This window comes from Mangifera indica, chromosome 2 (genome assembly GCF_011075055.1).
Source record: "Mangifera indica cultivar Alphonso chromosome 2, CATAS_Mindica_2.1, whole genome shotgun sequence".
NCBI lineage: Eukaryota > Viridiplantae > Streptophyta > Magnoliopsida > Sapindales > Anacardiaceae > Mangifera > Mangifera indica.
In genome coordinates this window covers 16,984,232-17,003,793 of record NC_058138.1, presented here as the reverse complement: position 1 = coordinate 17,003,793, position 19,562 = coordinate 16,984,232, and the positions used below count along the sequence as shown (strand labels likewise).

Sequence of the window (19,562 nt, the reverse complement as noted above, 5' to 3'; positions counted from 1 at the left end):
AGGTATGCCTTTTTCTTAGTGCTCAATAATCTCCCCAATTAAGAATCATGGAATCAATGAACTCATCCTTCAACTTTATGGATGCCGAAGGCGATAGGAGGATGAGAGTGGAAGAAGAAAAAGAAGATGTAACAGAAAGCATATTGGCAGTTCCATTCAATCTAACATGCGCAAAATGTTTAAGCTTTGAGGCCCAGGTGCCACAGCTAAAGAATGCAGAAGCAAATCTATATAAAGGATAAAATTAAGATTTTATTATGTAGGTAATTAATTTTACAATTTACATATCCGAAAATAAACCAATAAATCAGTATGTCTTTTTATCTTCCTTCTGCAAATAGAAAATAATTGAATCCAGGCAGTTTAAACTAATCTGCTTCTCTACTCCCATCGGCAGGAGACTGTGCTTCCCACATCTTCCACTTTGGGATGTATATGAGAACAGCTGAAAGGAGAACCAAAATTATAGGGAAAATAAGTAAACTACTTATTCTTCAGGACTGAAGAATGGTCAGAGCAGAAGCATTTAATCCTACTCAACTTCCTTGGTGAATGCTTTGACGCTCTCCAAAACCATCTCTTTTCCACTTACAGATGATGAATATTAATAATAATTAAAAAAAAAAGGCAAAAATAACCAAAAAACTAGTTCACTTTAGAAAACCAATATCGGGGCTTATCAGGACTAAGCCACCATCTGCTCCTGCTCCATATACAGTTGCTCCACCCAAGCAGGAAGCATCTCTGAAACTCCAGTGTTAAGATGACACTGCTGCTGATCCTCCAAGACAAGCGGACCAGATTTCACAGTAGGGGTATCCTTCACCAAGGACTGAACCCATGACACGTCTGGCTCATCAGCAGTTGCTGGCACAGAGGATGCAGATGCGGCCAAATTGCTGCTACAGCTTCTTAATCCAAAAGAAGCAGATTTCCTCAGCTTGTTCAGCTCATCTCCCTGGACACCCCAGTCCAACTTACCATCAGGGGAACCCCAATCTGCCAGGTTAGAAGGCATCACAGTTACGGTAGCAGCTGGTGAAGAAAACCCAGAATGCCGATTCACAGCAGTCCGTTCAATGAAGCTCTGACTACGTTTTGTAAAGGCAGCTGACCTTGAACTCAAAACTGCAGCAGCAGTGGCCCCAGCAGGATCAATCCCCAAGGACTGAGACGCCCTCACAGGAGAGGAGAGACCAGAAGGATAGCAAGATCGGAGCTGCTGGTTAATGTTCTGTCGAATCTGAATGCCAGTGGGTGACTGCAATTTGGTTGCTTGAGCATCCAATGATAGTCCTTGTAATTGAGGCAAAATTGTCGGATCGGGAGATCCAAAAATGTCATCAAGGTTAGTTGGTTTCACTCCACCAAGCCTATTTAGTTCTCCTGTTCGATCACCAGAAGAAGAAAAGGGTGATACAGCAGACATGGCATTGTTCCAGCCGGATGGCGATGAGTGACCAGATATCTCATCAATTAATTGCTGGTGCCGACGCCGATGATTCTGTAGACCAAGCAACTCCATGTCAAAATCCATATCTCTAGCATGAACTGCAGCTTTCAGCCTGCTACCAGGAAGCTGCAGTGTAGGTACAGTAGGCTGGGTCTGCCAGATTGATCCACCCATAGGAGAAGAGGCTCCAGACGGAGTCAAGGGTGGTGTAGATGTTGGTGGTATCCCAACTGATGGAGAACCAAGGGCAAGTGGGGTGACAGACACCATGTCAAGCGAAGAACCATTGGTTGAGAATGATCTAGGAGAAGGCACTGCTGAACCTGTTGAGGCATATAAAGGACGTAGCTCTTCCGGCTTGTGAGCAAAGAAGCATACCCTCCTGTTGCAATTAGTCTCATCTTTGCACAGACGAGTCCGATACTGCGCAGGGTGAAGCCAGCACTCAAAAATACCATGTGCATATTCACAAGCATCCCCCTGCTTACATGTACCCTTCCGGAACTCAGGGCATGGGACACAGCTATAATGATATTTTCTTGGATCACGGCGCCTAGCGTTCTCCCCAGGATGAACAAATGGGCACTCTGTCCAATCATGCGAGTAAGCCCTTGAGCAGGGCTTGACTTTGAAAGTATACATTCTAAACTCATCTGTCCCATATATCCCATTCTTGATATCTGGAAGGGTGAGATCAATAGGATATTCTTTCTTTTCAGCTCCTTCTTTAGAAATTCGGGGTGTCAAAATCTCAGGCTGTTCTTGTATTCCCGCTTCATTAACCACTCCATCACACAGAACATCTATTTCTACCACAGCAGCATCACCTTTCAACATAGACTCCAATACCTTCTTCCTTGACTGGAAACCCAAAAGACAACCTTTGAATATCAAGTCCGCAGGCCGGTTTCCATTAGCATCCCCAGAGTTAATATCAGCAGAAGCATCAAGCAAGAGCTTGATAATTTCAATCGAATTAGCAGCACTACCAGAGGCAGCACAGTGTAACGCAGTAGCCCCATCTGAACCACAAGCCCTATTAACATCAACACGGCCAGTCTCAATAATATAACAAAGCACATCTTTGCTTCCAAACATGGCAGCAATCATGAGGGGTGTTCTTTCTTCAAACCCCATCTTTCTGGAACCACTCTTCCGACCGTACCACAAACCAGGCTCATCAATATCATGACCCTTTTCTTCAATAGCAATTTTAAAACCAAGCAAATCATCAGAGGCTGTCAATTCAAGCAAAATTGAGAAATTATAACAAAGCCCGTCTTGTTTATGAGAATCAGTATCCATGATGAAACAAGTCTGTGCTGCTTTCCTTTTAGAACCGCTGCACATGGAAATCTTTTTCTTCTTAGAACTCAAACAAAAAGCGCCTTCTATTCTTTCTGCAAAATCGTAGAACAAACAATATTTACAAGGGGCCCAAGAATCAGAAACATTGGTTATTAACATACAAGAAAAAAATTGAATAAACGAAAATCATAACAAAGAACTGATAAACTAACGAAAAAAGAGATGGGCATGGAGAGTACAATTAATCCAACCATTTAAAATCAAAATTAAATTAAAAAAAACTGCCATTAAACTATGTAAACTTTAACTAACCCATAAACTGACCCCCAAATAAACACCTAAAACCCAAACAGAAACCCCTTACAACCTTAACAAACATAACTACATCACACACAAAACTATAACTACCAAAACTCTTTCCTTCTTCATTTCCAAATTTACACCACCCATAATATAAACCACCAAAACTGAAGAAACCCCACAACTTAAAACTCAAAGCATAGCTTACTGAGGGAATGATAAAGCCAAACCCAGATTAGCCTCTCTTCTTCAACTTCAAACTATAATATAATTATTATTACTCTTATAATAATTAATATTATAATTATCAATACAATTAAGAAAAATGCACACGGCCTACCAATCAATAAAGAAAGAAAAGAAGCAAAGCTAGACTTTTGCTTCGTCTACTTTTATTATGTGTTTTCTGGGTCAAATAGGCCAGCGCCTTGTCCTCTCAAATTTCCAATTTTATTTATTTATATATTCAAATGTCTGTGTTAAATTCAAATGCAATGCAAATGCAAATTCAAATGAAATGACTATATGTATTGGAGAATGTCATTGCAAATTTTTATTTTTACTTCAAAATGGTGGTGGGTCCCTTTATAATTTAAATATCTAAACCATCTTTGAATGATGAAACGCCACGTGTCCTAACCCAATAGAAACGGTTTCACCAAAAGGTGACCGTATCGAGATTCTATATTACCCCGCTTTATGCGTTTTAGTCTTGGCTGAGGACGTGGCCCTTTCAGCACCGTCAGCATGTTTTTAAGACTTAATTCGTTCCTTTGGTTTGCTATTCTCACGTACTGTCTTTTAAGTCCACACAACGCATGAATTACAATTTCAGAATAGAAGACAAGTAACTTACGGTATCTGATTGGTCTGTCAACAAGTAATATCCTAAAGCCAGTCCGGACAGCTCGTTGGTTTCTAGAAGAATACTTTATTTTTTTAACTATTTTTTAAAATAAAAAATAACAAACTCTTAAAATATCGGATTATTATTTTTTATTGAGAGGCTTTTTCTTTTTTTTTGCAAACATTTTGATAAAACTAAATAATATAATTTTGTTTTAAATAAAAAATAATTATTTACTAATATGAACAATTTTGAAATTGATTTGGATAATCTTAACTCTAAAATTTTAAATTACCATATTTTTTCAAATTTATTTTCATAAAAACTACAAAACCCAACCACAATTAAAATTAATTTATACTTAGGGATGTTTGATGTAAATTGTAATCTATCTTTTATTCAAAATTCTATTTTTTTATTATTATTAATAATATAATAAAAAAAATTAGGTTATCAATTTTATTTTATGTGCAAGAAAATTCTTATTTTATTACAATTATACTTTTATTTACTATTTTTAAATAAAAATATTTTTTAATTAATTTAAAAATTTTACATACTAATATTTAAATAAAATAATATTTTTAATACATTTAATTAAATATAATAGTTATTTACATTATTAAATTTTATTAAATACGGTAATAAAATATCACGCTTCAACTGTTGTACTCTGAGGCCTAGCCTTTAAATTACACAAATGTACAGCTGCTCTGAGTGCAAATCCTGGTCGTACACTTGACGATTAAAATTTGTCAAAGAAATCCAACGCCTCAGCCCCTTGTCTCAGGTCCCGTACGATGTTTTGTCAGTCCAGTGTGAATTCGTCAACATCGAGAAAAGTCGATGCAAACAATGAGTGGGACCCATGAAAGTTATCCGGAAGGATTTGATGTCAGTATCTGACGGTGGAAAAAGCATGCACTGCATTTGCAGTTGATGTTGTAATGATAGTGTTTTTGATTTTTATTGATTAAATATGTCGGAAATACATGGAACAAGGCACCATATTTTTGTGCATAATATTATTATTTTTTAAATTAAAAAACTCCTTTACTTTAAAACCTCCAACTTCTACTGTTGTTGTATGTGTCCTTAATGTTAAAACTAAGAGTAAAATTGAAATAAATTTATTTAAATTTAAAATAAGTTTTATTTAAATAAATTTGGGTTAAATTTACTTTAAATAAGCTTGAATATAAATGTGAGTTTAGATTTTAAGGTAAAAACATATACAAACCCAAATATGGATTGAGCGAGTCAAGTTCGATTTGTGAGCTACTTATTCAAATAAAATAAAAATTTAACTTAGAATAAATAACACTGTTTGTTTCTTAAAATACGAGCTTAAAACTGAATTATCAAGCTTAAAATACGAGTCCAAAGTTAGTCAAAGCGAACTTAAACTAGAATACACGAACTAAATTAAGTGTAAACTGATCACAAATACTAAAATTATGAAACGAGCTAAATACAAATATGTATTTAGGAAGCTCGATGAATCCGAATATGAGCCTTGAACTCATTGAAAATAAATCAAACCCTATTCAAACCCAAATGAACTAGTATTCAGTCGTAATAAAAACCCATTTCTCCTTTATCAAAACTTAGTTTATACGAAGAATTCAAGTCCGAAAAGATAAATTGTTATACTATTTTAAAATATCTCATTTTTAAATATTACAATATCACTCCATTAAAATTTAAATTTATATTAATACAGTCTTGGTATTATCACTATTATTATTATTAATACGTTGTTATTTTCTTATTTGGATAAGTTATCTTTATAATCTTAACTCTATAAATTACTGTCTCTCACACAGAGTATCTCTCTCACCGTTACTATTTATTAATCAAATATGACTTTCATAAGATTTAAAGTTTTTATTCCTACCAAAACATTAACGTTTTTCACTACGTTCTACGATTTTTGATAAACCCAATCTCTTCTCTTGACTTATTGTGCTTGTCTTCTCCTTTGTCTACCACTTCATCTAAACTAGGCTCAACAACCAAATCAAATTAAGTCTCAGGGCATGTCAATGACCCACTCTAGCTATTCTGTTGATGCTAGTGCATGCCCACAAAGATCTTTCTGTCATTAATGAAGTATTTATGCATGGACGCAATAGATGAATCGTTTGTGAGTGAGGCTCAAAAAAACAGAACAGTTGATAAATGTGATTGTTTAGAGTTTGGCAATTAAAGTTTTAAAATTATAAAAAATAAATTACAAGTTTTTAAACTTGTAAAAAGGTCTACTATCATACTTAAAACATTAATGAAGTGTAAAAAGGTCGACTATTATTTTTATAATATTCGTTTTTTTTTTTAAGTAAATTTTAGATTTAAATAAAAATATATATAATTTATGTATTCAAAATATACAAAAGAATTTTTAAACTAAACCTTGGATTACTAAAAAATAAAATATCAAGAATAATATCAAAATATGTAGCGTTAGTTATTATCCTTTTGATGTAAACAGGCTTGACAGGACATAGAATTAATGATGGAAACGAAAACCAGGGGAATATTGAATGGGGACAAAGACAATTGAATGGGATGAATGAAGAAAATAAGGGAGGGACTGGACTGGACTTTAAAAACAAAATCCAATTGAAGATTTGCTTTGTACATTTGTTTGGAATTTTCAAAGGAATTGGGTCATCACTCCTTACTTACTCCCCTGTACACCTAATTTAGCCACACCACATCGACCACACAATTGCCGTCACGTGCTTCACTCTAAATCCTAATCACCAGCAGACCATTTCACTTCCAAACTTTCCATCTCTGTTTTCTATTTTAAAGCATATTGAATCTTCAATCGTCTTGTAAAGTAATACAAGGGAGTTTGGCTTGAGAGAAAACAGAATTAAAATTAGAGAAATCTTTGGGAAATTTCCTTAGAATAGTAGAAGTTATACTGCATTTCTTTAGTATATAATTCATTTTAGATCTCAAAAAGATAAAATAGATCGTTTTTTTATTCTTATATCATCAATTTGTAGATTAACTCAAGACGTAGATGAAAGACTTTTCCTTCTAAAACATTAAAAATAACACGAATTGGTAGCTTGTATAAAGACTTTAAGACAATGAAAAACTTATACAACTTTTAATGAACTCGTCGTAATCTTATTAATCTCTTATAATAGTGAATCAAATAACTGTGAACAAAGACTTGTGAATTATAATCAAACCATATTAAAAATCTAATAGTGTTATCACTCATTTATACAATATGTTCATGAGGAATAATTACAAAGGACATTCATGAAAAATTCTCAAAGAAATTTTAGAGAAAATTTAGAGAACATCTTTCTTACTTGAACTGTGATTAAAAATGATTGAAATGAGGCTCCCTCTCCTAGTCTCTTTTGGTTTGTATACCCCAGTGAAGAGTTCATTGTCATCATCCAAGAGCACATGCTTTTGGTAGGCATTCCTTGGTATGGAGTTACTTTAATTAAGGAGAAACATTTACAATCAAAATCAATACACGTTGAAAATGGTTGGATGTAATACCATTGGTTTACATTAACATGATAAATATTGTTTGATTGGTTCAATCACTTTATATTTAATATGTTATTAGAAAGATACAACCATATTGTATTAAAAGTGACCCAGTGTGTAGTCAATATAATGATGAGTATACCCTGTTGCCTAGTCAAGCAACTTGAACACTTTATCTAAAGATGGATGTGTGGTTACAATCAATCTCTTCTTTCTCAAAGGAGATTTACTTTTCCTATATTACTTTGGTGTAAAACCCCGTACATTCGAGTCATGTAACAACATGTATATAGATAACGTGAGTCATCTACACACCCATGCCATGAGTTGTCTATACGTTTTTAGTGAAGTGTCATGTTGCTAGGATCTATAAACACTACCAGATGCCTGTCAGTGGCATTTAGTCTCACGTGATAAACTTACCCGCATAACAATATTGAAGAATCAAACATTTCCCATGTTTCATTTGCATTGAAATCATCTTTCAATTGCAATGAAATTATTACCACCTAAATCTTTAATGACTTGTTTAGAATTGAGTTTTCATCTTGTATATATTGCAAACGAATGGGCTTCTCTCATCCTGCCATTTAAAAATTACTTTAATTTGGGTTTGAACTGACCGAAGTCCTGATTCTTTAAAGGTTATCAAAAGTTCGGGAAAATGTGAAGACAAACGAATGTAGATACCTAAACGGCAACATGTTAATAATTTTCTGCTAAAAAGGAGCATTATGCATATTCTTTTACAGCAGCTAATGGTAACACAAAAACACTATTATCCCATGCAGCGTTGTTTGGCAATGTGTCCCTTAGTCTGTTCGTAGAAAATTATTAACATGTTGCCTCTTTGTCGTCTTTATTTATCTTCACATTTTCCCAAACTTTTGAACCTTTAAACCTTGGACACATGGCCAAACGACGTTTTTTGGATGCTATGACCTACGGTATACATTTTTTTTTTACAAGAAGCAGCATAAAATAGCTAGAATCACTTACATGTTGATTTTTATGGGAAGGCAAATTTCAGGAGATTCTGTTTGAAAAGGACAACCTTCACAAACAGCTAGTTTCACAACAGACCCAGGTTTGGGATGGTACTTCTGCTGAAATTGAACAAAGTTTCTGCTCAGAACAGCTTCAATCCAAAACTCTATTGCCATCTTCTTGTTTGATAACCACGTGGCAGCAAGTATTTCTATCATGACTTCATCATCAATCTCAAGGACTACCTCAGATCCCATTGCTCGCTGAAATCGTATATTGATGTCCTTGGTCAATTTCGCAGCAAGCAAGTCAAAATTCAACGGCTTGAAATACACCTTCGCATCGACTTGATCAAAGAAATCTTCCAACCAAGCTTCTGTGCTTTCAGAGGTGGCATCACTGTCATATCCTATAGAATTGTTTTTCTCTTCTGCCTCCTCTATAGGAAGGTTAAGATCTAGATTGGATCTCATCCACTTGTGATCCGTTTTCTGCAACTCAGCTGCAGAGTCATCAATGTCAATCAGCTTTCTTTTATTCCAAGATTTTCTGCAACTAATTGACATTTGCATTTGCCACTTCTTGGCTCCAAAAATTATTTCCTCAGAAAATTTACTGGCTTTCCTCTCTGAAATTTCACTATTGTTACCTTTCATGATTGTCGTTGTTGTCACAAAGATCACTTTGCTGATGCTGACTCCTCTCTTGAATGAGTTGTGAAGTTTACCAATTTTCACAGCCTCGGATAATGCATTTTGGGTCACAGGATCAGCCTTCTCTACATTTTCGAGGAAGACAACTGAATCTGGTTTCTTACTCAACTCCTTAGCAATATAATCAACAACATAGTGCCCCCGAAACTCCATATCACAACCATCCAATTGTTTGCACTGAAAAATATATTCCAAATGGCTACCCCTGTCTTGGGAACTAAAATCCATGCAAATTATGTTTTCCTGGTCACCAAATATTATCTCAGCAAGAGTTGAAGCAATTATTTTCTTTCCAGCTCTGTCAGGCCCAAGGAAACTAAGCCAAATGTCTCCTCTACCACTTGAGCCCTGATGCCGTCCTCGTCCATTCCTACAACGTGATACAGCTTGACTAATAGAAATTATGGCTTCATCCTGCCTGCCAACCTTTTCAGCAAGTTTTTTTCTAAGCGTCTTGTCATCGCCATCATGTGGTAGCTCTCCTAACTTAGTAATGGAGCTGCTGGAGTGAGAACAACATTTGGCAAAGTAGGTACCCTCATGAACTGCATCAAACTTAGGAGATTTGGGATGAGAAAGACTCTGATCTATAAATTCTGGAGTTTCTGCCTCCCGCCTGGTTGAAGAATAGATTGTTCCTAATCCCAAATCTGTGGTTACTGCAAGTGGGGATGAAGATGGAGGGCTATGAGGGGAAAGTGGCTGGCTCTCATTCTCTAATTGCTGATCTTTATAAGAGTTTACCTGTACCCTGGATTGGGAATTTATAATCTCAGCTTGAGAAGTTGATGCTATCAAAGTCTTTGGTATTGGGGGTAATACCTTTTGCAAATCTATGTTCATGATGGGATTTAGATTACCACACAGATTTTCATTTGAGGTAGGATCTTTACTGCCGCTTTCCTTCATGTCTGTGATAAAGACCCTGGAATTTAGGACTTGGGACCTTGTTTCGGGAGTACGTAATTTGGGTAGTACTTGAGTGTGGTGAAGACGTTGACAAATATCATTCCATTTCTTTCGTAGCTCCAGGACTTCAGCATGCAATGCCGTTCCATCCTCCTTGGCCTGCACTGAATGATGAAGCACATTCTTACATAAATATTTCACAAATCAATCAACAAAATATTGCAGATTAATCAAATATAAATTCATTTGTGCAAAATATAGGTATAGACAACTGTTACTGTGCACAGGTGAATGTCCAATATATCTAGATTGGTCAAAGATTCCACAATTTGAAGGACTACACACCTTGACCATATCAACACCCTTTCTGGTGTCAAATTCTGCCATTTCTAATGAAGAAGAAAGTTTTTCTGAGCACCGATCTGCAACTGAAGTAATTGATCGCCCCTTCAAAAGCGCACCAACTTCATGTTCAAACTTCTCATTGCAAAGGTAACAAGAAGTATTATATTGATTCTTGCTTCTCATTGGACTTTTAGGCTCAAGTGGCAAAGAAAAGAATCCACCAAATGGAACAAAGGACCCCATCAAGCTGTAAGTATATCATGAGCATGGAACTGTGAGATCCAGTGGATTGAAACAGTTATAAGGCACGGTGCACACACACAAATGCATGCATGCATACAAATTATAAAAATATTATGGGAATGCACTAGCCCTAACAATATTTAAGAACTGAATAGAAAAGTCCAAAAGAAGAATGGTTACTACGCGCATTGTCAGATGCAAACTGCAGTTTAATGCCATGAGTGTATGGGAAGCTCTTGCTACAGTATCTAACAGTACAAGTAGCATTTTCTACATTTCATGTTAATGGACGCCAATCAGCCAGCAAAGCGAGTCTTTATATAGCAGCAGATGTTTTACATGTTTTAAGCCAAAGCATAAGCCATCATGTATGCAGCATGCTTGCTTGGAATTAGAAATCCATTAAAGGACAAGACATTAAAATATACAGAAAAGGGTTATTTGAAAAGAACACACCCAACACATTCAAAACATAAAAAACAATGAAGAAACCACTAAACAAAAGAAAACATATCAAAACTTGAGCTAAGGCAATGATAAGTAATCTTATTAAAACTCGCCTGGATTTGAAGTGAATAGGCAAAAGTTGCAGATTCCAATCCTTCTCTATACTTGGAAATACATTTGAAAACGTTGAGTAAGCTTCATAATTCGCCACCGCTCCTATCAACCATAAGTTCCTACTATTCATCTCCAACAAACTGGTCAATTTCGAAACAACGAACTTGACAGCCTCACTTGACACATTGTCACCAACCAAAGCTTTTAGTTCACCAAAATTCACTAAAACACCAGGCCCTGAACATTGCTCCACCGCAGTTTCCAATTCCTTAAATCTTAACGCAATAATCTCTTCACTTCCCTTCTCAAGAACAAACTTCCTTATCTCCCTCTCAATACAAATCACATCCATCCCATATACTTCTTTAGGCAAAACCCCCAGCTTCCTAGAAGTTACATTTTCAATAAATCCTCTCAAAGCTTTATTTGCATAAACACCAACAAGCAAGGGGTTCCTCCCTTTTTTTTCATGTCTCTCCACAAAAACTTCACCAATTCTCCTACAACTCTCGTCAACATCCGCAAAACCAAGCGGTAAGCTCAGTCCAGCTCGGACCGAGTCCGGTCCCAATCCCGAGTCCGTTAAATTACAAAGAAACCGAGGGGTTCGCGGAAATTTGGGAGATAATTGTGCAACAGGCGGTTGAAGTATCGCTCTTTTTATTTCAAAGCTTTGGAAACCGGCTTCACCAAACACACGATTAACAATAGGATCGTCTAGAATAGATAAAATAAAATATTTCAATTCCACCTTCAAAAGAGACGCTGATTGTTGGTTACAGTGTATCAATTGCAGGTGATAATTCTCCGGATTCCTCCGCTGGCTCGCTTGCCCCCGTTTGATTGCCGCCGTCAGCGAGTTCGATATAGGCGGCCGCTCCACTGATTTCGAACTCTGCAGCCGGTCGAGTGCGACCCCGACGCCGAGCTCCAGCGCACGAAACTGCAAGCGCGAGTTGTACGGGATGCTCATGGCACGCGCACAAGCGTCGCGTAGAGTTGACGAAGGTGGAGCTAGTAAAGCGGAGACCACATGGAGCGAAGTGGTCTGAGCATGACTCCGTCGACGCGCCACCGCCACAGCGTCGTCTAAAACACGCGCGGCTGCCTCCGTCAGGCATTGCCTCACCAAGTCCACCGGCGTGGGCATGGCCGGCAACCTTGAACAAGCCAAGAAACACAGAAACAAACAAACAAACACGTGTACTAAAATAATATAAATATATTATTATATATAAGTATACATAGATAGATAGATAAAGGTGCGTCTGATTTTTCTGAAAGAGAAGATGGGTTTCCTTAAAACTTTTTAAAATATTAAATACATGGATGGAGAGAAAGAGAGAGATGTGGCTTGGTCTAAGACTGTTATGTTTGTTCTTGGCTTGGATTGGATTGGATTGGGTTGGATGTTTGTGCCGTGGGGTCGACTTTTGGGTCATTCATCGAACATATGGTGAGCATTAGCATAGATTCTGTTTCTCTCATCTCAGACGGTAGATCATTATTATTATTTGAAAGACAAAAAAAAGAGAGATGGAGATGCCCTGTCCAGTCCCGTCCACTGGAAACAAGCAGAAGTGTTTAATTATTCAACTGAGGGAAAGTTAGAGATAATGAAACATGTAAATCCCTCTTAACGTCCCACTCAACTAAAAGTCCTTTATAAATAAAATAAACCCCACTAGGACCCACCCAAACGCGGCCTTATTATTTGTTAAATGTTAATACGCCATCTTGTCACGTGAGTAGCAGCCGGCAACAGCCTATCTTCCAATGACACGTGTCCATCCGAGCGCATTTTACTTGAGGATAATGTTTCTAAGGCGGCCGGCCTCAGCTATGGCTCCATGGGTCAAGCCCCAACTGTGACCGGCTCTAGGAAAAAGGTTCTTCATTTGGCATGCTTGCTTTTGTTTTGTTTTATTCTCATTTTCTATTTTAGAAATTATAATTTCATAAATAATAATAATATTGTCATTGAAAATATTTTCTAAATACAGTAACATTAGATTCCACATTAAAAAATAAACTATTAAGGATGAGAAACACATGAGAAAGAGAAAAAAAAAATAAAAAAATAAAAAGCAAATTAAAGCTCTGAAAAACCCACCAATTATTTGACATGCAACAAAAGTTGAAGCATGGCCTACATCAATGTGTGGTATAATAAAATCACCTTCAAAATCATATATAATGTAAGCAGCGAATCTATCTATTTATGTGTGACACTTCACTATTGCCTGATTAGGGGTAGGCAGTGGCCAAATAATTGGTTTAGTGTGAAAGAATCACCCATTCCAAATTTAATTTACAAGACCCCTTTTTTTTTTTTATGTATAATTATCAAATTTATTGAATTTGAACATGATTTGATAACAGATATATTGAGTTTGAAGTTGACCAGTTGAGAAAGAAAGTTTCTCTCTCTTCTATAATTGGAGTTTTGGATGGATTCCAATCTTTGAAATTGCCTCTTTTTCATGAGAGTGATGATGCGTTAGCTTAGCCTTAGCCATGGCCATTTGGCCTTACATGCTTTTAATCTTCATCAACTTGCAACAATTTTTAAAGGGGGTGATCCGCAAGCACCAATAGTAGATAGACGCGTGGCCCAAATGGGTTTCGGCTCAAACAGTTGGTGGGAAAAGCAGGATCCGAAAAGTGATTTCACGGGTAGTGAATTGAACTTTTTCCGCTTTCTGATAAAGCAGCTTTTGCTAAAAAAGGAATTTGGGGGATTACAATTTGAGACATAAAGAGAAGTTGTTCTTTGTATCGAGCACAGCCCAAAGATACACAAAATCTAGGAGAGGTAAAGATATTCTCTCCTGGACGCCTCCGTTCGCTAACTAAAAATCTCAACATGTCTATTAACACCCGATGTACGTGGCAGATGTCACCTCTCCTGCCATATCATAAATCTGTCGTCTCAAGCGTGATTATTATGCAAAAATTTGACATATTTAATGTAATTAATTTAATAAAGTTTTTTTTTTTGAAGCCTCAACAATATGGGTTTTGTATTAGATTAAACAGTGGTAAAAAAGGAAGAGTGAAAAAGGGTGAAAAATGATGGTGAAAAATGATAACTAATGGTGATGGTGGAAGATGATAAGATTGGTGGGTGAGATATTTGATTCAAGGTTTTAATTTGGCAAAATTTTTTTAATTAATAAAAGAATGGAGTTTGAAGAGACTAACAAGACAAATCTATGATGTGATTAATGAGATGTCATTTACCACATCAATTACCATATTTAGTCGCATATGGTGTTAGTAAAGGACAAATACTCAGTGTCGTTTTGACAAATTTTATTAGTCAAGAGATATTTATTAAAGGTTATCACGTATCTTACTAGCAAGGTAAGTATCGATAGTTAAGAATTTATATATGATTGAGCTTTTCATTCAAAAGAGTATTTATTGGTCGATGATATAATATGAGTTTTGAATAAAGAGAAATACAACTTTTTCACGTTTCACTAATAGTTGTAAAAAAAGAGAAATAAATTTTTATGGTAAAAAAATATTTTTATCAACTTGTAAAATATATAAATATTATAAGATTATTATCACTTATACTTTTAAAAATAAATAAATTACATTTTCTCCCACTGTCCCTACAATTTATCACTTAGACTCCCATCTTCAATTTTAATATAAACTCAAACACTAACTCTAATTAGTCTCAACTCCGTAATTGACCAATTAAAATTAAAATTAAAGTTAGAATCACGTCAAAATCACATTAAAATAATGTAATTTTTGTCAAAAATGTGTTACTCTAGTGCGATTCTAATTGGTTTTGCACAATTCTAATGAGATTTTGACTAAAATCGCATTAATCTAATATCGATGATGGTGATTGTTTTAGGTTCAAGAATTTATCTTTTCAAACTTAAATATTATTTATCTTTAATAAAAATTTACATATATAAATGAAATTTTTGTTTTTTTATTCATTATCTTAAAAATTAACTAATTTTATTAATAATATTTGATAAGAGGTGAGAAAATATTATTTTTTAATTTTATAAATAAGAATTTACCATTTTTGCATAATTTAGACTAATTCTATTGTTTGCCTCTGTAGTAATAATGCCCATCCTTTGACCTTTTTTAATGGAAGAAAGGAGTGAATAGAGAGCGCCATAACTAAGAATCTTCAGATTAAAAAAATCAGTTGGGAAGGAAGTAATGACCAATTGGAGATGATGGCCTGACATTTGAAAGGGACAAAAAAAAAAAAAAAACTTACTGTGCTCTTTGTTGGTTGGACGGCTGAGATGAGACTGTGACTCATCAGCTTCCCAACTTTATCAAATTTGAGAATAATTGGTTGGATGACTTTTCACTTAACGATAAAATATTTTTATTAATAGTATAATTTTAATCTCAATATTATATGTAATTACATCTCTGCCCAAATAAAAAAAAAAAGGTAAAAAGACTTATTCCCACTTAAGGTGCGGTATACTTATCAACTTCCATTCACTTATCTTTCTAATAAAATTCTTTATTAAGATTAAAAATAAAATTATTATTTAATAATAAATTAAAAATAAAATTTTACCTTATTTTATATTTTTTAATTTAAAAAATTAATAATTTTTTTATTAAAGTTTAAAAAATTATATTTTTCTTTATGATTTGATTTTTTTAATCATACTTTTTTGTGACCAATCAATTCCATCCATCGGCCAACCTGCTATGAGTCTCCCTCTTTGACGATTTCTAGGTATAAAAATTATCTAAAATTCAATCAAAATAGTTGGACGTCATTATATAAATTTGTGTAACATTATATGGATCTATGTGTTATCCAATTATCTGTGAGTCGATGCCAATATTTTTTGTTAAAATTTTTATTTATAGATGTTATTATACTAATAAGAGCAATATTATATATATATACAAACGAATACATATATGATATGTTATTATATAATTAAATATTACTCTTATTAATTTAAAATTATCTAATAATATATAATATATATTTATTTATAAACTAAAAAATACATACAAAAAGGTCAAAAATAATAATTACAAGGTATTTTTTCTTTAAAAGCATACAAATTAACGTTTATATTCAATACCATAAAAGGTTATAACATAAGTTGAAATTGCAATAATTAAATTTGTGAGACGTGTTTGACTTCCATAGAATGGACCAGCCATGTCCAAACAATAGTGTTAATTCTTTACTAAGAGTCAATCAAAGTATAATGGGTTTTGAGTTGTGACAATTGGATTTTGATGTGAGAAAGAAAACTAATTATTCTACTCACTAACCACTAAAGGCTAAGCATTGGTTGTTTTTATTAGCTTTATTTCAAAGATAAAATATGGCACTTGACCATCATGCATGATGTGACATCGTTCTTCATCTTCATCTATGATACAAAAATGATTGAAAAATCTTCATCCTTTTATCAAAGAAAATTTTCTTCTCCCTTCTCATTCTTTTAGTTAAAAAAAATATACTTATTATATATCAAGAGATATTTATATTAATTTTAAAATTTAAATTGTAATTCAATATTAAAGAGTTTAGAAGATATTTAGAGAATAAGATGAACCAAATGGGGACGGTTTAAGAATATTCCCTCCTTATTTGAAGATGGGTGAGTCAAAAATCTAGTTTGAATGGTCAAATTGATAGAGATGTATAAGGAAAATAAACAAAATAAAGGATTGGTGGGCAATAGGTTTGTGGGGGGAGAAACCCAAAAGCTAGGCTAATGGTGTTGGCTATTAGTATCAAATTAAAATAGAAAATCTCACTTTGTTGATGAAAATCTTCAAACTTTGACCAAATTTGTGGTTCAAAACGACTAGTGTTTTATTGCTTTGTTTGCCTTTGGATGGTTACCTTTTTTGTATGCAAACTTCTCAATCATATCTTCATAAAGATTTTGTGAAAACTCATATTTGGTTCTATTGCCTTTACTCTTCCACCAAAAAGAATAATACAAAATTATTATTATTAAATAAGGAGAACTTAAGAATATGGTGGGGATATTTAGAGATACCCATTTTTGGGCTCAAATTTGGCCCAGCTTTTCTGTTTTTGGGCTCGGCCCATCTTCTACTTGGTTTCTCCTCTATTCCGTCTTTCCCACCCTTGAAACTAAACCCTAATTCTTCACTTCACCGTCCGGATTTGAAATCGGCTACACTTCAGGTAAAGTTTTCAACTTTTTCATTTTCCAAGTATGTAATAATCGTATGTGTGAAAAATTTCATCTTTTTTAAGCAGAAATGAAGCTTGTTCACGTAGTCTTTCGATCCGTTAATACTAACATATTACATAAATCTTATCGATCCACCATCACCAGAGCAATATCTACAAACCCTTATTCAGGTAAAATTTGTGTTTAATTAACTGGTTGTGTTTCGATTGTTTTGAAAGTTTAATATTAAAACAGTTTTAATTAGCCAATGATGGTAACAACACAAGTGAGACTGCTGATGAGTTTGAGCGCCGGATATTCGGTGGCGTATCGGGGAACAGTTCAAGTTCAGATTCTTTTTTCCGAAAGCTGGATAAAATGGAGAAGGGTTGGAATAGGTCTGCTTGGTCAAGTAATTTGAACGGAGGGAATAGTTCATCATATATGGATGGTTTGGATGACAGTTTTGATACTCTATCCGATGGAATGGATGGTAAGTTACAGAAAGCTGCAACGTATTTTGAGTTCGATCCGGAAGAAATTGCGAAGGATGATTATGCTTATCGGCCGGATGTCAGTTTTCAGCCTGGGATGACTTATACAATTAAGGTATGTAAAGTGGTTTATTATTTCCATTGTGTGTTTGGCTTATTTGGTATTGCAGATCTATCGTTTCTGTGAAAAGTGTAATTTTTTTTAAAGCATGGAATGTTAAGAGTTTGTTTGTTGGCTTCTTTTTTTCTTGAGCTGACATATGGATCTCTGATATCTGATGCTATTAGTATTGATACTGAAAGAATTACCATGTTAAATAGCTTGTTAAAAGTTAAAGGAGGTTCTCAGCTTTTTCAGTGATTGCATGGAAAAGAAAATTTTAGAGTCATCTTCTTCTTGTATGGTTAATAGATATGGAGTAATAATGTGAAGCTACCAATTTGACTCACCCTCTCTTTTGATTTGAGAAAAAGTTGATCGAAGTACCTTATACCAACTCTGTTCAGAAATTTCTTGCTTAAGTTTATTTTAGAACCTGATGATGTGGAAAACTTTTGGTGTGAATTGTAAGTTTGAGCTATTTCAACTCACAAGTTGACTTAATAATATCGTTTTATTGAAAGCAAATGAATATGGAACTGCAAAGGACCTGGTAGCATATGCAGAGCCAGAGATAAAAGCAGGGCATCTAAACCGGGTGCTAGATAAGAGGGTGGTGGCGCGAGATATTAATGAGAGGGTGGCGTTGGAGGTGGTGGCTGCCATTGCCATTCAATGTGTCAACTTAGAAGGAAAGGAGAGGCCAAGTGTAACAGACATTGTTGCTACTTTGGAGAGGGCACTGGTTCTTTGTGAGGATACTAATGCTGTTAGCTTCTCTACCACTACATTCTCATTCCCTTCTGATCGAATCCCAAATTTCATGTAGTTATTTTTTTCATTTTTTTACTGTTTCAAATTTTTGGTTTTCAACTTGTGATTTCATCTGGGTATACACCTTTGTTTTTGTTAATTGATAAACTTAATTTAGTGGTCACTTATAGAGAATGATGTCCCCTAATTTCTTGTTATTTCTGTCGCCTTGTTGACCTTTTTTGTGTTTTAGGCCAAGCAACTAAATAAATCAGCTGGTGTGGGAGACATTGTGGAAGGGGATTTGCACGGACTCGAAGAAAATCATTATTCCAGGACCAGGGACTAGGGTGGTACGATGGGGTGCAGACTTTGAACCGATTCAAGCACTAAAATTTTAGTGGAACAACCTGTCGTACATAATTATACCAGCCAACTGGATTCAACATCATTGGATTTTTCAGCCAACACAACTCGGTCGGTCTATGTATGAATGCGCATTAAAGGCTCGTAAATAAAGAACAAAAGCTCGTCAGGTTCTCTTGATTACTATTAAAACAATGGATAGCAGATTCTTCTTCTAAAACACAGAAACAAATTGGGTTCACATTGTTTAATCATAGAAAATTCTTTTGAATAGTATCATAGATCAATCAATACAGTCTGTCCTGAAAAGACGACCCAAACTCTTATGATTTTCTCGTTAAAAAAAAAAATTAAATAATATTGTAAACAAGAATTATTGGCTCAATTATAAAAACATTAAGCAGTGGTAAACGTTTTGGAATGCAAATTGACAGGCCCTGGAGTAGCCGAGAGGGTGCCTGCTGGTCGGTTCAATATGT

General features: G+C 34.8%; 3 protein-coding genes across 8 annotated transcripts; 1 reads left to right on the top strand and 2 right to left on the bottom strand.

The window, feature by feature from the left end:
- Positions 1 to 228: 228 nt before the first annotated feature.
- On the bottom strand, positions 229 to 3,555 carry LOC123208849 (zinc finger CCCH domain-containing protein 66-like). 2 transcript variants are annotated; one of them, XM_044626443.1, is made up of 2 exons: positions 3,402 to 3,555; positions 229 to 2,853 (listed from the first exon to the last, which is right to left on the bottom strand). In XM_044626443.1, exon 2 carries the CDS (start codon positions 2,801 to 2,803, stop codon positions 686 to 688), a length of 2,118 nt encoding a protein of 705 aa, XP_044482378.1. In that variant the 5' UTR covers positions 2,804 to 2,853; positions 3,402 to 3,555; the 3' UTR covers positions 229 to 685. The 2 variants fall into 2 exon arrangements, with proteins under 2 accessions (XP_044482378.1, XP_044482379.1); XM_044626444.1 differs by having other exon boundaries at positions 3,270 to 3,494.
- A 4,559-nt stretch (positions 3,556 to 8,114) lies between these two features.
- On the bottom strand, positions 8,115 to 12,805 carry LOC123208762 (protein SMAX1-LIKE 6-like). Its single transcript, XM_044626282.1, has 4 exons — positions 12,448 to 12,805; positions 11,191 to 12,415; positions 10,388 to 10,634; positions 8,115 to 10,201 (listed from the first exon to the last, which is right to left on the bottom strand). The coding sequence occupies exons 2-4, from the start codon at positions 12,339 to 12,341 to the stop codon at positions 8,429 to 8,431; spliced, it is 3,171 nt and encodes a 1,056-aa protein (XP_044482217.1). The 5' UTR covers positions 12,342 to 12,415; positions 12,448 to 12,805; the 3' UTR covers positions 8,115 to 8,428.
- A 4,425-nt stretch (positions 12,806 to 17,230) lies between these two features.
- Positions 17,231 to 19,324, top strand: LOC123208761. 5 transcript variants are annotated; one of them, XR_006500805.1, is made up of 5 exons: positions 17,232 to 17,381; positions 17,457 to 17,561; positions 17,636 to 17,979; positions 18,489 to 18,716; positions 18,971 to 19,324. XR_006500805.1 is itself a non-coding variant. In XM_044626279.1 (4 exons), exons 2-4 carry the CDS (start codon positions 17,459 to 17,461, stop codon positions 19,064 to 19,066), a joined length of 543 nt encoding a protein of 180 aa, XP_044482214.1. In that variant the 5' UTR covers positions 17,231 to 17,381; positions 17,457 to 17,458; the 3' UTR covers positions 19,067 to 19,324. The 5 variants fall into 5 exon arrangements, 3 of the variants coding, with proteins under 3 accessions (XP_044482214.1, XP_044482216.1, XP_044482215.1); XR_006500804.1 differs by having other exon boundaries at positions 18,489 to 18,789; XM_044626279.1 differs by lacking the exon at positions 18,489 to 18,716 and having other exon boundaries at positions 17,231 to 17,381.
- Positions 19,325 to 19,562: the final 238 nt, after the last annotated feature.